This window comes from Mesoplodon densirostris, chromosome 15 (genome assembly GCF_025265405.1).
Source record: "Mesoplodon densirostris isolate mMesDen1 chromosome 15, mMesDen1 primary haplotype, whole genome shotgun sequence".
NCBI lineage: Eukaryota > Metazoa > Chordata > Mammalia > Artiodactyla > Ziphiidae > Mesoplodon > Mesoplodon densirostris.
In genome coordinates this window covers 39,341,709-39,353,803 of record NC_082675.1, presented here as the reverse complement: position 1 = coordinate 39,353,803, position 12,095 = coordinate 39,341,709, and the positions used below count along the sequence as shown (strand labels likewise).

General features: G+C 51.1%; 1 protein-coding gene across 3 annotated transcripts in view; it reads right to left on the bottom strand.

Moving 5' to 3' along the window:
* Positions 1-11,455, bottom strand: part of GATA6 (GATA binding protein 6) — a 30,992-nt gene extending 19,537 nt beyond the window's left edge. The window contains exons 1-4 of one of the 3 annotated variants that reach the window (XM_060118754.1): positions 11,298-11,455; positions 8,725-9,887; positions 4,238-4,404; positions 3-128 (exon numbers count right to left, since the gene is read on the bottom strand). In XM_060118754.1, coding sequence (XP_059974737.1) covers positions 3-128; positions 4,238-4,404; positions 8,725-9,850 — 1,419 coding nt within the window. In that variant the 5' untranslated portion in view covers positions 9,851-9,887; positions 11,298-11,455. Of the gene's footprint in view, positions 1-2; positions 129-4,237; positions 4,405-8,724; positions 9,888-10,392; positions 10,451-10,626; positions 10,672-11,297 lie in introns of those variants that run through there. The other 2 variants (XM_060118755.1, XM_060118756.1) reach the window with 2 other exon arrangements.
* Positions 11,456-12,095: the final 640 nt, after the last annotated feature.

Genomic DNA, 12,095 nt, shown 5'->3' with positions numbered 1-12,095 from the left:
ACCCCATGGAGTTTCATGTAGAGTCCACAAGCATTGCACACAGGTTCACCCTCAGCGTTTCTGCGCCACAAAGTGGTGGTTGTGGTGTGACAGTTGGCACAGGACAATCCAAGCCGGCGGGAGGAAGGCTAGAAAGCAGCACAAGAATGTAAGTGTACAGATATATGATTTTTATGCATATGCTACATACATCAATGTACCACGTCCCTGCCATCAACAAGCATGTACCTGGTTATTATAAATAAGAGGTCCCTTGAGAAAAAAACCTTGACGTGTAATTAGGTTGACCTTCCTGGACCAAAGTGTGCTCCATCCAATACATAAGATTGATTTGCTCCAGCCCATTAGCATAGATTAAAGCAGTCACAATGCTGGTCAATGCCTGCACTCACTGTTGTCAGCCGGCTGAGACACAAGAGTAAAGAAATGAGTTTCTCTGTGCCCCCTCCTCTGGAATTCTGCTCGCACAAGGGAAACCAAGCTTCCTGGACAAGAAATGTTTTCTATCTGTGTGTATTGTCAGAGGCTCTGGCAGACCTGGTCCCAAATGAGGAAATTGTTCATTGAGGAGAAACTTCTAGATTTTTTTCTCTTTTTAAAAGATGTTCTAGGGGACATCCCTGGTGGCACGGTGGTTAAGAATCCGCCTGCCAGTGCAGGGGACACGGGTTCAAGCCCTGGTCCGGGAAGATCTCACATGCCGTGGAGCCAACTAAGCCCGTGAGCCACAGCTACTGAGCCTGCGCTCTAGAGTCCGCGAGCCACAGCTACGGAACCCGCGTGCGTAGAGCCCGTGCTCCGCAACAAGAGAAGCCGCGCAATGAGAAGCCCACGCCCTGCAAGGAAGAGCAGCCCCCGCTCACCACAACTACAGAAAGCCCTCCTGCAGCAACAAAGACCCAGTGCAGCCAAAAATAAATAAATAAAATTAATAAAATTTAAAAAAAAGAAATGCAGTCACAAACCACCTGCCAACATGTTGGCTTTGGGGAGTCTCTGCTTCACCTGAAAACTGAGATATCGATCTATTTCTCAGATATGTGCAGAGGAATAAACAAGAAACTGTAGAAGGGCCTATATATATTCACAGAAATGGATTTTGGAAAATGTACAAAAATTTTGGAAAGAAATATATTTTAATACAACTCATTAATTATCACCATGATTGCCTATTGAATGAATTTTTGTATTATCCATTTTACAAAGGATTAGCAAATTTTACAACATTGTGTTAGTGCTGGCATTGTCTTATATATGGTGATGCTGCTACATTTTATTTAGCCTGTCAACACAGTACTCAACTTTTGTTCATACAAAGGGTTAAATTTATCAGAAGAGGCCAACAGTCTGTCACTCTGATTTCTATGTTCCCTTTATACGCATAACATCCTTATATGGAATTTATTTCCTCTAAATTATTATGTGTGAATTATAAAGAGGGGCTATTTAAGCTAGTATAAATTCCTGCCTAGAATGACAAAAATCTAAGTTTGTTTTTAAATTACCTAGATAGGCAACTAAAACCCTGCTGTGATTTCAGTTAAAAAAAAAAAAAAAGCTATGGGGAAAATCCAGGGACCATAGCAAGTTGAAAGATACAGAATTAGGGAAGTTGGTCATGATGATTAATTTAAGAAAAGAAGTTATAAAGAATGGACACAAAAACACAGACTGAGCATTCACTGAATATTCAGATTAAAAGACAGAGAGTTCCAAAATCTTCATTGGCAAATTTAAAAGCTAAAATTGAATTTTGCTTTTATAACTCACATCTTGTATTGCTGTAGCATACTCTTTACAGACAAGTTGTAAAACCAAAAAGAGACACTGGGAAGCCTTTTAGTACTGCCACCTTTTTAAGAAATCAGTGCTAAGAAAGAATCAATTTGACTTTCGGTTGAAATGAATATGTTTGGCTAACAGAACTGTTTGGGAAATTGCTTGTTAAAATGATGAAAACATAAAATCTTACACATCAGGGCTTTTTTTTTACTTTATGGTTAAAAGAAAATAATTTCCCAGAAGAGCACTCCTTTCTCTTCATAAATGTGAAATCAGTAAACTAGGGACAGGAAGTTTCATTTTATAAACAGGTCATTTATGACAGTTTCCAGTGGAATTTGGAGCCAATGTGAGGCAAACTTGTTATCAGAATTTGCCATTATAACAAAGAACTTTATGACTGTCAACTGCAGATCATAAGTGAAGCCAGTCCCCATAAACATGTGAAATGAAGGTGAGTGGGTTATAAAAGTTCCTGTAACAAGTGATCTCAGCTATATTCATCACTGACAAGGAATTCAAGTTACACCATAAATCTCTTATTTTGCAATGTATTACAAGTTCAAATTCAGTGATTGGTTCTGTACTGCTAGCTAAACAAACTTGGGTTCAATAATCTGAGAACTAACTAGATCCAGCAAAACAATAAATAAGAAGCCCACAAGGAGGACTAATTGATAGACACACCCTTCAATTGGTATCATTTATAACACATTTACCAAGCACACTGGCTGACCTTGGTCACTGCCAAGACACCTGCTACACAGAAGGAAAACTCATAGATTCAGAGATGTTAAAAACTGGGGTTTTTTCCTGTTAACAGTTACTTTTACTGGTAAGTGCACAAAACTACTGCCGCCATCTAAATATGGATGTTACTAGATCAAATTTAAAATGCCACTAGAACCTAAATTCTGCCAGTTTTTTTGCTCAATCTTGAGAAAATGTTACCTTCTGGACTCAGCTCAATGCGCCTTTCCAAAAAAATAATAATCAGTTTCATTGTTCATACATTGGCTAATACATGAAAACAAGGAACTTCCTTGGAATATTTTCCGGCAGTACTTTTTCTTTTTAAATATGATGCATGTAAGAAAAATGAAAACCACAGGGAGTCAGGCACTGAAGTTAAGGATGCCCTTTGAAGAAAAGTTTAAGCTGTGGGAGACTGTAACAAGTTTAAGGCACATACGCTCATTAAATTAACCTCGGTCACTTTATTTTAAATGCATTAAAAACAAAACAACCATAAAACTAATTGCTTCTCTTTAAGGTGTCAGACTTACATTGTGATGCAATTTCACTCTAATCTATTTAACACAAACAACATGTGTAGCATTTGTTCCTGCTAATTAGAGTATAACAATTAAATAAATTACTTGGATACTTAAGATGTCTGGCATCTAACTGTAAAATATTTTACTTTAAAAGGTATTAGAGTATGAGTGCTTGGCTAAACAAATGTTAGCCTTACGGTGCGGCTTCTGAAAGCTTTCATTTATTTTCTCCAATCACTACAGCAGTAAATACCCTTTCCTTCTTAACAACACACAAAACAATAAGAGATTAATCCCTAAAGAAAATCAGAATTCCCACACTTCAATAAAACATAGTGAAATGTGTCGGGATGGTGAAAATCCTCTACTTGCAAAAAACATGCAGACTGCATTTTCTTCTCAAGTTCTATGTAGTTCTCTGAACAGCCACATTTCAAAATAACAAAGGTTAGAGTAAATAAATTTTTCACCCGACTCAAGGACAGTCCAAAAGACGGATGGAATTTGGAGCTAAAACTAGTCTGGCTCCGAGAAGAGGTGGAAGGGGCCCAGAGGTGGAAGGAACAGAGTCACAGGGGTCCAGGAGGATGAGGCTGTGGGGAGAAAGGGACTGTGGGCTCGCTGTTGTCATATCCAGTTGAGGGGGCATGTTACAAAGAAGCATGATTTTTTTTCAAGAATAAACTCCAAACCAGACCAAAGACTCCACAGTGAAAAAATAATCTCCTTCCTTCACCTGACCTGGGGCTGTAGCCTCAGTTTTTCTCCCTGGAGGTTACTAACATTACTCATTCCTTGTATCTCCTTCCAAAACTATTTCAGTGCATTTACATCTAGAGATCTGTAAATATAGGGAGTTCTGGTACTTTTAAAAGATGGTAGCACACTACATATTTTTTTTTTCTTTTTCTTTTTTTCCATTTAAGGACGTCACTCTCCTTGTGTAAATTTGGGAGGAGGGCTGCCTCCGTTCCCCGGTCTCAGGTTTCGGGACCTGCGCTCGTGGGCGCTCAAACGACCGGAGAACCGGGCGTACCACTCGGGCCGGCGCTCGGCCCGCCCCTGGTGCCCCCGCGGGGACAGGTGCGGCCGGGCGGGGCCGGGCGGGGAGACCCCGGCCCCTGGGGAAGAAAGCTGCTTGGGGCCGGGCTGCAGGGGAGGGCGGCGCTCGCACTCACCACGCGCTTCTGCGGCTTGATGAGGGGCCGGCTGAGGCCGTTCATCTTGCTGTAGAGGCCGCAGGCGTTGCACAAGTAGTGGCCGGTGCCGTCCCGCCGCCACAGTGGCGTCTGGATGGAGCCGCAGTTCACGCACTCGCGGCTCTCAGGCAGGTCCTCCAGCAGGTCTGCGGGGACGAGAAGCCGGTGAGGTCCCGCCCGCCCGCCGGTCCGTCCGTCCGTCTCCGGGGGCCTCCCCGACACCCCAGCACCCCGAGCCGCAGTGCCGGCCTTCCCCACCGGGCTTTCTGCTCGGCGGCCCGGCCGGGAGCCGGCTGTTGATGTCATCGCGATCGACCTGTTGACCAACACTTTGTCCAATACTTCTGCACCCCTGGGCGCGCCCAGTGCAAACCCCAAGGCAGTCAGAGACAGAGCTGGAAGCGCGGCTCGAATCATCTGCCTCCTGTCTCCAAGGGCCTCAGAGTTGAGCCGTGGGGAGGTCGGTTTGGGTCCTCTGACCCCTTCTTTCCGGCTGTTCCCAAGCTTTTCAAAACTGAAATCCATCATAATTACAATATACCACTTGCCAAACCCCAGCAAGCCTTGCAATATTAACAGTGATCACTGACCCCTGCCCTAACCCACAAATATCCCCGGACAAAGTGAGGCTGTCTTCTTTACTTCTATCTCAAGTTAACTTTTTGAAGGTATTTGCTGTATCTACTACTCTTCCTTTTCCTCAGTAAAAAATAGACAAGTGAAATTAGAAATACTGTTCTTGGGCACTTTTGCCAATTAATTAGAAATGACTCAGGGGGTGGGGAAAGCACTAAAATATTAATAAACACACAGATAAATGTTAAGCTTGATTTTCATGCCACAAGGACCAAATACTAAAATATTATGATTTCAAAATGGGTCTTATTGCTTCAATCTACAAAACGTCTACAAATGGTTGATGCTTTACCAATTCAGAAAATGACTGAGACTGTCCCAATGCTAAATAAATTTTTTCCTATTTTCCTGCACTAAAATTTCAACTTATGTCATCTATTTAAATTATATTTGTCATTTGGCTACTTGGTTAGTTTTCCAGAGTTCACAATTAACCTAAACCTGCTAGTTTACTCTAAAGAAGCCTTTAGAGTAAATGGTTTTAACATTTATTACTTCCCCTTGAATCAGTTAAATATGAATAATTATCTAAAATGAGATAGGTTCTTATCAAGCACTTTTTAAATAGACTTTAAAATATCTCCAGTCTAGAGTTACTTATATTATAGAAAATTTAAATGTTACAATTTGGCTTTCTTTGAGGAGCATTTTTGAATCAATTTTTAAAGTAAATAAACATTACACTTCAAAGTTTATTTGAAGAGTATGCTAGCAAGCCTTCCTATTCTTTCTCTTTCTATTCATGAGCAGTTTACAGCTTGTGTCTACCATCAGCTTTTGTAAAGATACTTAAACGGGATTTGGACATACAGAAATCTTTCATTCCATTAATATTATTTACCCTGCAAAATAAGTCTCCTTCCTCCTCAAGAAATAAGTTTAAAAGAAACTAGCCTCCCACATAACTCGAGTTCAAAGTTGTCATGGGGATACTGCAACTCAGAACACATCACAAAGATTTATTCTTCTCCGCCCTAAAAGCTACTATTGACTACGGTAATCAGTAAAATGCTCAGGACTTCAAGGACACTGAAGTTAAACAAGGTATTTGTCTTTGTTGTTGACTTTAAAATGTTACCTATCAGAGCCCCTCTCCATGGAGAATTGGGGCATTCCCTGGAGAACCCAGCCCTACGCCTGGCCTCCTTCTCCCGGGCTGGGAACAATAAAGACTCCCCGGAGAAGACAGTGTGAACGCCCCAGGTAAATCTCTTTAGTCAGCTGAAAACCCAGAGACAAAACTTAAAGTCTACTTTGGATAAATAAAATTTAGGAAGTTTGCTTATTTTTAATTAAGTAAAATCTACAGCTCCCATTGCCTCCACACTTTTCCCCACTCCTCATTCAGCAGCTGCAATCCTATAACTAAAATAAGAAAAAGCTACTTTTTACAAATCTCGAAATCTGACTGTGCTGGAAGCTCTCTCACCATTTCCCCCCAATTCATCCTCTGTCTCCTAACCTGGCTGCTTTGGGTGGCCCTGGGCAGTGACAGACTCAGGGGAGAAGGGCAAGGCCAGCAAATGTCATCCCAGGACCGAGAATGGAACCCAATTCAGTGGCAGCTTGGGAGGGCACTGGCCTCTGGAGACAGAACTCACCCCAAAACTCCCCACCAGCACCAGCACCAGCACCAGGGAGAGGTGAATGGAGCAGGTTCCCAGAGAACAGCCCCCTACTCCACCCCGCACTGTGCAGGTTGAGAAAGCTCAGGGCTCAGGTTTTAGCCCTGCCCATTTGCTCGAAAAAGAGTGCCTCCAAAAATGGTTTGTTTTTTTAAAAAAATCAAAGTGGAGAAGCAGAGAATCAGTTAGGAAGCTGGGAGGAGGGGTGCTGGGGGTCGAGGTCTCTCTAGCATGGGAACACCTGTAATGGACAAGCAAAGTTAGGGTCATTCATCTCCCCCACCCCCAGACTGGCTTATTCTCAGCAGCTTCCTGCCTTCTTTAAAGACTCTTTATGCAAAAGCTGGGTGTTCCGAAACCCCTTTCCTTTTTTTTTTTTTTTTTTTGAAACATGCTCTGAGTCTCCACAAGATTTTTCTAACTTTGCAGTGTTCTACCCAGAAAGGGAAAAAATTAGTGAAAGGATAGGCTAAGTTTAAATTGAAAAACTTACAACCTGTCTGTAATTGCACCCTACCACCTCTAAAAGGATTTTTCTCAGAAAACCAATTACTTTAAACATCCAAAGACTCCGATTATGTCTTTTGGACTGCTTCTCTGTCCTGTGTAATGCTGGAAGAGGGCAAAGGGAAACGGAGGTCACGCTAAGGTGCATCTCCAAGCAGGCAGAGCTGCCCCCTACCCAGCTCACACAACCTTTCGGATTCCCTGCTGGATGCCTGACTGACAGAAACCTCACAGCCTAACCACCACCCCCTTCCATCCTTTGAAGATCCTTCTCCGGGTCTCTCTGCTCCCAGGAGCCAGATGTGGGTCCCTATGCAGCAGGAAGGGTGACAGGGCTCTGTGGTCTCAAGTCTCCAAACTTCAACAGGGCCCTCCCCACCGCCCTACTCTACACACAGACCATAAAGATGGTCTCCAGGACCAGCTTTGCAAGGAGAGGAGAGGGGATTTTCAGCCCAATGTTACTGAGAGAGGGCAGTTCAAATAAGATCCTTCACACCTTCAGGCCACTAGCATTCCCAGGCTGCCTCTGAACACAAGGCTGGCAGTGCCTCACTTGACCCTCACTAATTAGGGTCCCTAAAAGACATGCTGTCCCTAAGTGAAGGGCTCTCCCGCAAAGCCCAGACCTGGGGCCTGAGAGCACCAGGTAGGGTACCTTAGGCTGATGTGCCTCCTTGTCTTTGCCACTTCTTGACTCCCACAGCTCCCCTCAAAGAAACAACGGCCAAAAAAGCCCATTTTTTGGTCTTAGGAGACTGTCAGGTTATATCAAACAGGTTAAATACAAAGAGAGACCTCTGAAAGCACAACGAAGGACCCAGAACGCTGAAGCTGAGGAAAGAAGCCAACGTGCCTCTGTCAGGCCAGACAACAGTTCACACCCTCCCTTGTCCTTGAAGAGCAGGACAAACACTCTTCAAGATGAGGCATTTGCAGGAATTTTGACAATTGTGTTTTCCCAGTTCACTCCAAACTGCCCCCAGACACTGGGATGGAAAGCATGAGTGGGATTAGAAACTGAAAAATTGTTGGCCTGGACTCCAGAGGAAGAATAGGTGTGAGTGCTCCTGGACCTCTGGTCCCAGGCTGGGGGGGCGCAGGCGGGAGCAGCAGCCCAACACCCTGCCAGCGTGCTGATGCCAAGCAAAAGGGCCCCGGCACCAGCCTTCCCTCGGGACGGTCACAAGGCTGACCTCTCTTCTTGCCCTCTCACTGAGGGTCAGGGAGATGCCAAATAGGCCCTTTTCCACCATGGACCACTTTAAACACTCTCCTTGAGGAAAACACACGCAACTCCCGACCTTGGGAGAGTTGAATTGGGTGTGACTGTGTGTATTGGAGGAGAGGGTGAATCGTATGCCCAACACGCTCCTAAAGTTACCCTCCAAATGGACTCTCACGCTCCCACCCACGCAAACTGGAGTCTGCGACCAAGTTCAGGCCCTGTCCGTTCCCTCCTGGGCTCATTTTTTCCAACTGCCCACTCCAGTCACTATCCATCAAGTCCCTGGACCTCCTCCCAGACACTGAGGCATATCTGCGCATCTAGTCTCTCTCGTTCAAAACAGAAGCACCACAACAACAAGGCCAGACTCCAGGCACCCAGACAGGACTGCCCTGGAAACAGGGCCCAAGTCAAGTAGCCACTCCACACCCCCTCGCGCCCCGACTCCCATGCCGCGGCGCGACCCTTACCTGCGCTGGGGCCCCGCGGCACAGGGAGCGGGGCTCCGGCGCGGCTCTGCAGGCTGTGCAGCACCGGGGTCTCGAAGGGTCCGGCGGGCCAGGCAGGCGTCAGCGGTGCACCCACGTAGGGCGAGTAGGCGCTCGGGTGGTGGTGGTGATGGTGGTGGTACGTCCCGTTCAGCGGCCGCGCGGCCGACAGCGAGCCATACTGGTGCTCGCGGCCGCCCATGGCCGCCAGACTGCCGCCTCCACCGCTCACGCCTCCTGCGCCCCCGCCACCGGCCGCCGCGTAGCCCCCCGGGTCCCGAGCCGCGCCGTTGGCCATGGGCGGGCTGGGCGAGTAGGGGAAGCGCGCCGAAACGTGCGCCGCGGCGGAGCTGGCGCTGCCGGGCCCCGCCGCCCCGCCGGCCGCCGCGCCGCCTCCGCTGCCGTACGGGGGGCTGTCGGCGGAGGCCTGGGGCCAGCCGGGGTGCGGGCCAGCGCCGCCCGCGTGATTGGCGGGCCCGCCGCCCGCCCCCTGGAGGTACGGCAGGCCGGGCAGCATGGAGCCCACGCGCGTAGTGGGAACGTAGACTGGGGAGCTCGCTGCGGCCGCGGCCGCAGCCGCGGCGGCCGCCGAGTGCACGAAGCCTCCGGGCGCGCCGTCGTAAGCGGCGGGCCCCTGGCTGGAGAGGGCGGCGAGGGTCTGGTACATCTCCTCGGGCTGCTCGGGGGCGAAAGGGCTCAGCTTGGCGCCGCGGCTGGACCACAGCAGCTTGCTGGCGGTCGCGGCCTGGTCGAGGTCAGTGAAGAGCAATAGGTCCTCCCAGCTCGACAGGGCGCCCCCGGGGCCAGAGATCCCCGGCGCCGAAGGTCCGTGGGGAGCCCCGAAGGGATGCGAGGCGTAGGGGCTAAGCAGCAGCGACCGGGCCGTGGGTCCCGCCGCCGCCTCCGTGTCGAGCTGCGGTGTCCTGCAGTTGCTGGCGCCGCCGGGGCCGCGCTCCCCACCGCGAGAGCAGCAGGAGGAAGAAGAGGAGGAGATGGGGGAAGGCGGCGTAGAGGGCTCCCGCGCTGGAAAGGCTCCGGAGTCGCTGGCGTCCGCAGGCGCGGCCCCGAAGCGCTTCGGCAGGCACCAGCCGCCGTCAGTCAAGGCCATCCACGGTCCGGCGCCACTCCTAGCTTACTTCTAGCTCCTGAGACCGGATGGGGAGGGAGACAGAGTCGGGAGGAGAAATAAAAAAAGGAGTTATCCAAAGCGCAGGCTGCACAACATCTCACCTCCACTCCCCTCTCTAGCTAATGAGATTCCTCAGAGATCCCGTTTCTGCCCCGGGCTCAAGGGGTGGGTAAGGAGAGGGGCATGGGGCCTGCGCAGCCGCCACAGGATCTTCCCAGGACCCGGATACCAGCTCTCCCTCACGCGCACGGCTCGGGTCCCTTCGCCCTCCCCTCCCACCCCCTCCGCAGCATCCTTCATCAGCGCGCGCGCCAGACCCCAAGGGTGACTGCGAGGCTGGCCGAGGTTTTCCTTCCGCCCCGAAGTGGCTCCCTCCTGGCCGATGGCACACAAAGGAACTTTTTAAGTAGCCATGCGTGTCGGCGCTGCCTTATCAAATTCCTCCGTACGGGGGTCGCTCGCCCGGAATGCCTCAATATGAGAGCTGCCCGCGTGAAAATCATTAGCACAGGGAAGGCAACCTGTTCCCGAAAACGAAACCGCCGCGTTCTCCCATACTGGCTTTCCCAGAGCTTCCCGGACTGCGCTGACGAGACAGAACGCGAGCCCCAGAGAGAAATGCAACCCAGCCCTGGAAGGTGGGGCCGCAGGGCGGAGACCGCAGTCTCGGACTTTCGGGACATAAGCAGTTCGGGGTGCGTGCGGGGCCGGAGGGAGTCTCCTGCCCAAACCCGCGTCCCCGCGGCGCCGCACACCTTAAGACACCGCTCGCCTCTGCAGCCGCCAGCGCGTGCGCTCACGCCGGCCGCGCCACGCCGGCCAGACCACCCCGGCCCACCCCGCGGTCATCCCCAGCCGCGGAAAGGCCAGACCGTTCCGGAATCGGACGTAGCGGGGTGGAGCGGAGCGCAGAGAAAAGGAGGGGGAAATGTAAGGGGGGACGCGAGACTGCCCCGGAGCCGAGGCCACCCCAAAGAGTAGAGCAGGAAGAATGACAGGGAGACAAGGAGGGGGTGGAGGAGGAGGCGAAATACAGCCGGACTGGCCTTCTCGGGGCTGCTTTTCCAAATCGCCTGGGCTCATCGGAGATAACCATACTAAAATTAATACCCACACACAGACCGGGACTAGATAGCAGGAAAGAAGTCTCTGCCCGCCTGACTGCCGGCTCCCGCCCCTTTGCGCCAAGATAACTCGGAGATAAGGCTGCGCGCAGATAAGCGCTTCGGGGAGAGGAAAAGACACCAGAAGTCGGTCCGCGGTGTCCCGGGAACCTGGGTGCCTGCTGGGAGTGGAGAAGGTAGAAACCCTCGGAGCCGATCGCGGCCCGCAGAGGGCCGGAGAGCCGAGGCCGACGGGCCAGCGACGGGTGGGGGGTGCAGAGGAGGAAAGAGGAGAGATCGAGCAAGAGAGGAAGCAGCCGAACCTCGGGTGGGCGCTGCGCATGGAGAACAGCCGTGGCGGAGGGGGCTCCAGAGCGCTGAGAGAGGCCGAGGGCGCCGGCAGGCGAGCGCGAGTCCGGGGTCTGCGCGGTGTTGCTGGTGAATAAAAAGGAGAGAGGAGGCGCCTCTTACAGCTCTGCCGGAAAACTGCAGCCTGCGCTCCTGATTGGACTCACCGAGCCCTAAACAAACAGCGCTCGCCGAAGGGTGCCAGGCTGTGGGTCGGAACTGCGCTCTGCGAGCAGCTGGGCGCTGGAGGTGAAGAGGAGGAGGAAGAGGAGGAGGAGGGAACTAAGGGAGGAGAGAAAAGAGGGTGGGGAGGAGACGGCGGGCGGCGGGGGGAGGGGAGAGCGCCGCCCGGGCAGACAATGAGCCCCGCGCAGCCTGCGGGTGTGGGCTAAGCCGCGAGCACCGTCCTGGGAGTAGGGGCGAGTCCATCCAGGGGGCGCCGATCCCGGGGACGCCGGGGGAGGGGCGGAGGTGGCAGAACGCCTGACCTGGCTGGTGACCCACACCCATTCCTCCTCCCCCAGTTACACGCGCGCTCAAGGGGGCGGGGGGGGGGCGGCAATGGCGCTGGAGGAGTTGACCGTGCACAGCCCCACGCAGCCACCGCAGCGGGAGAGACGCGCCAGCTCCCTGGTCAGCGCGCCCCCCAGAATAAGGGGTAAAAGTGCTTTCCTCCGTGGGCCTTCCCCGCTCCTCCCTGCACATTAAATGAGCTTTTAGCTCCGCAGTTGTGTGTGACCGACCTTAAACTTTCCCGACCTCTTCTCGAGACC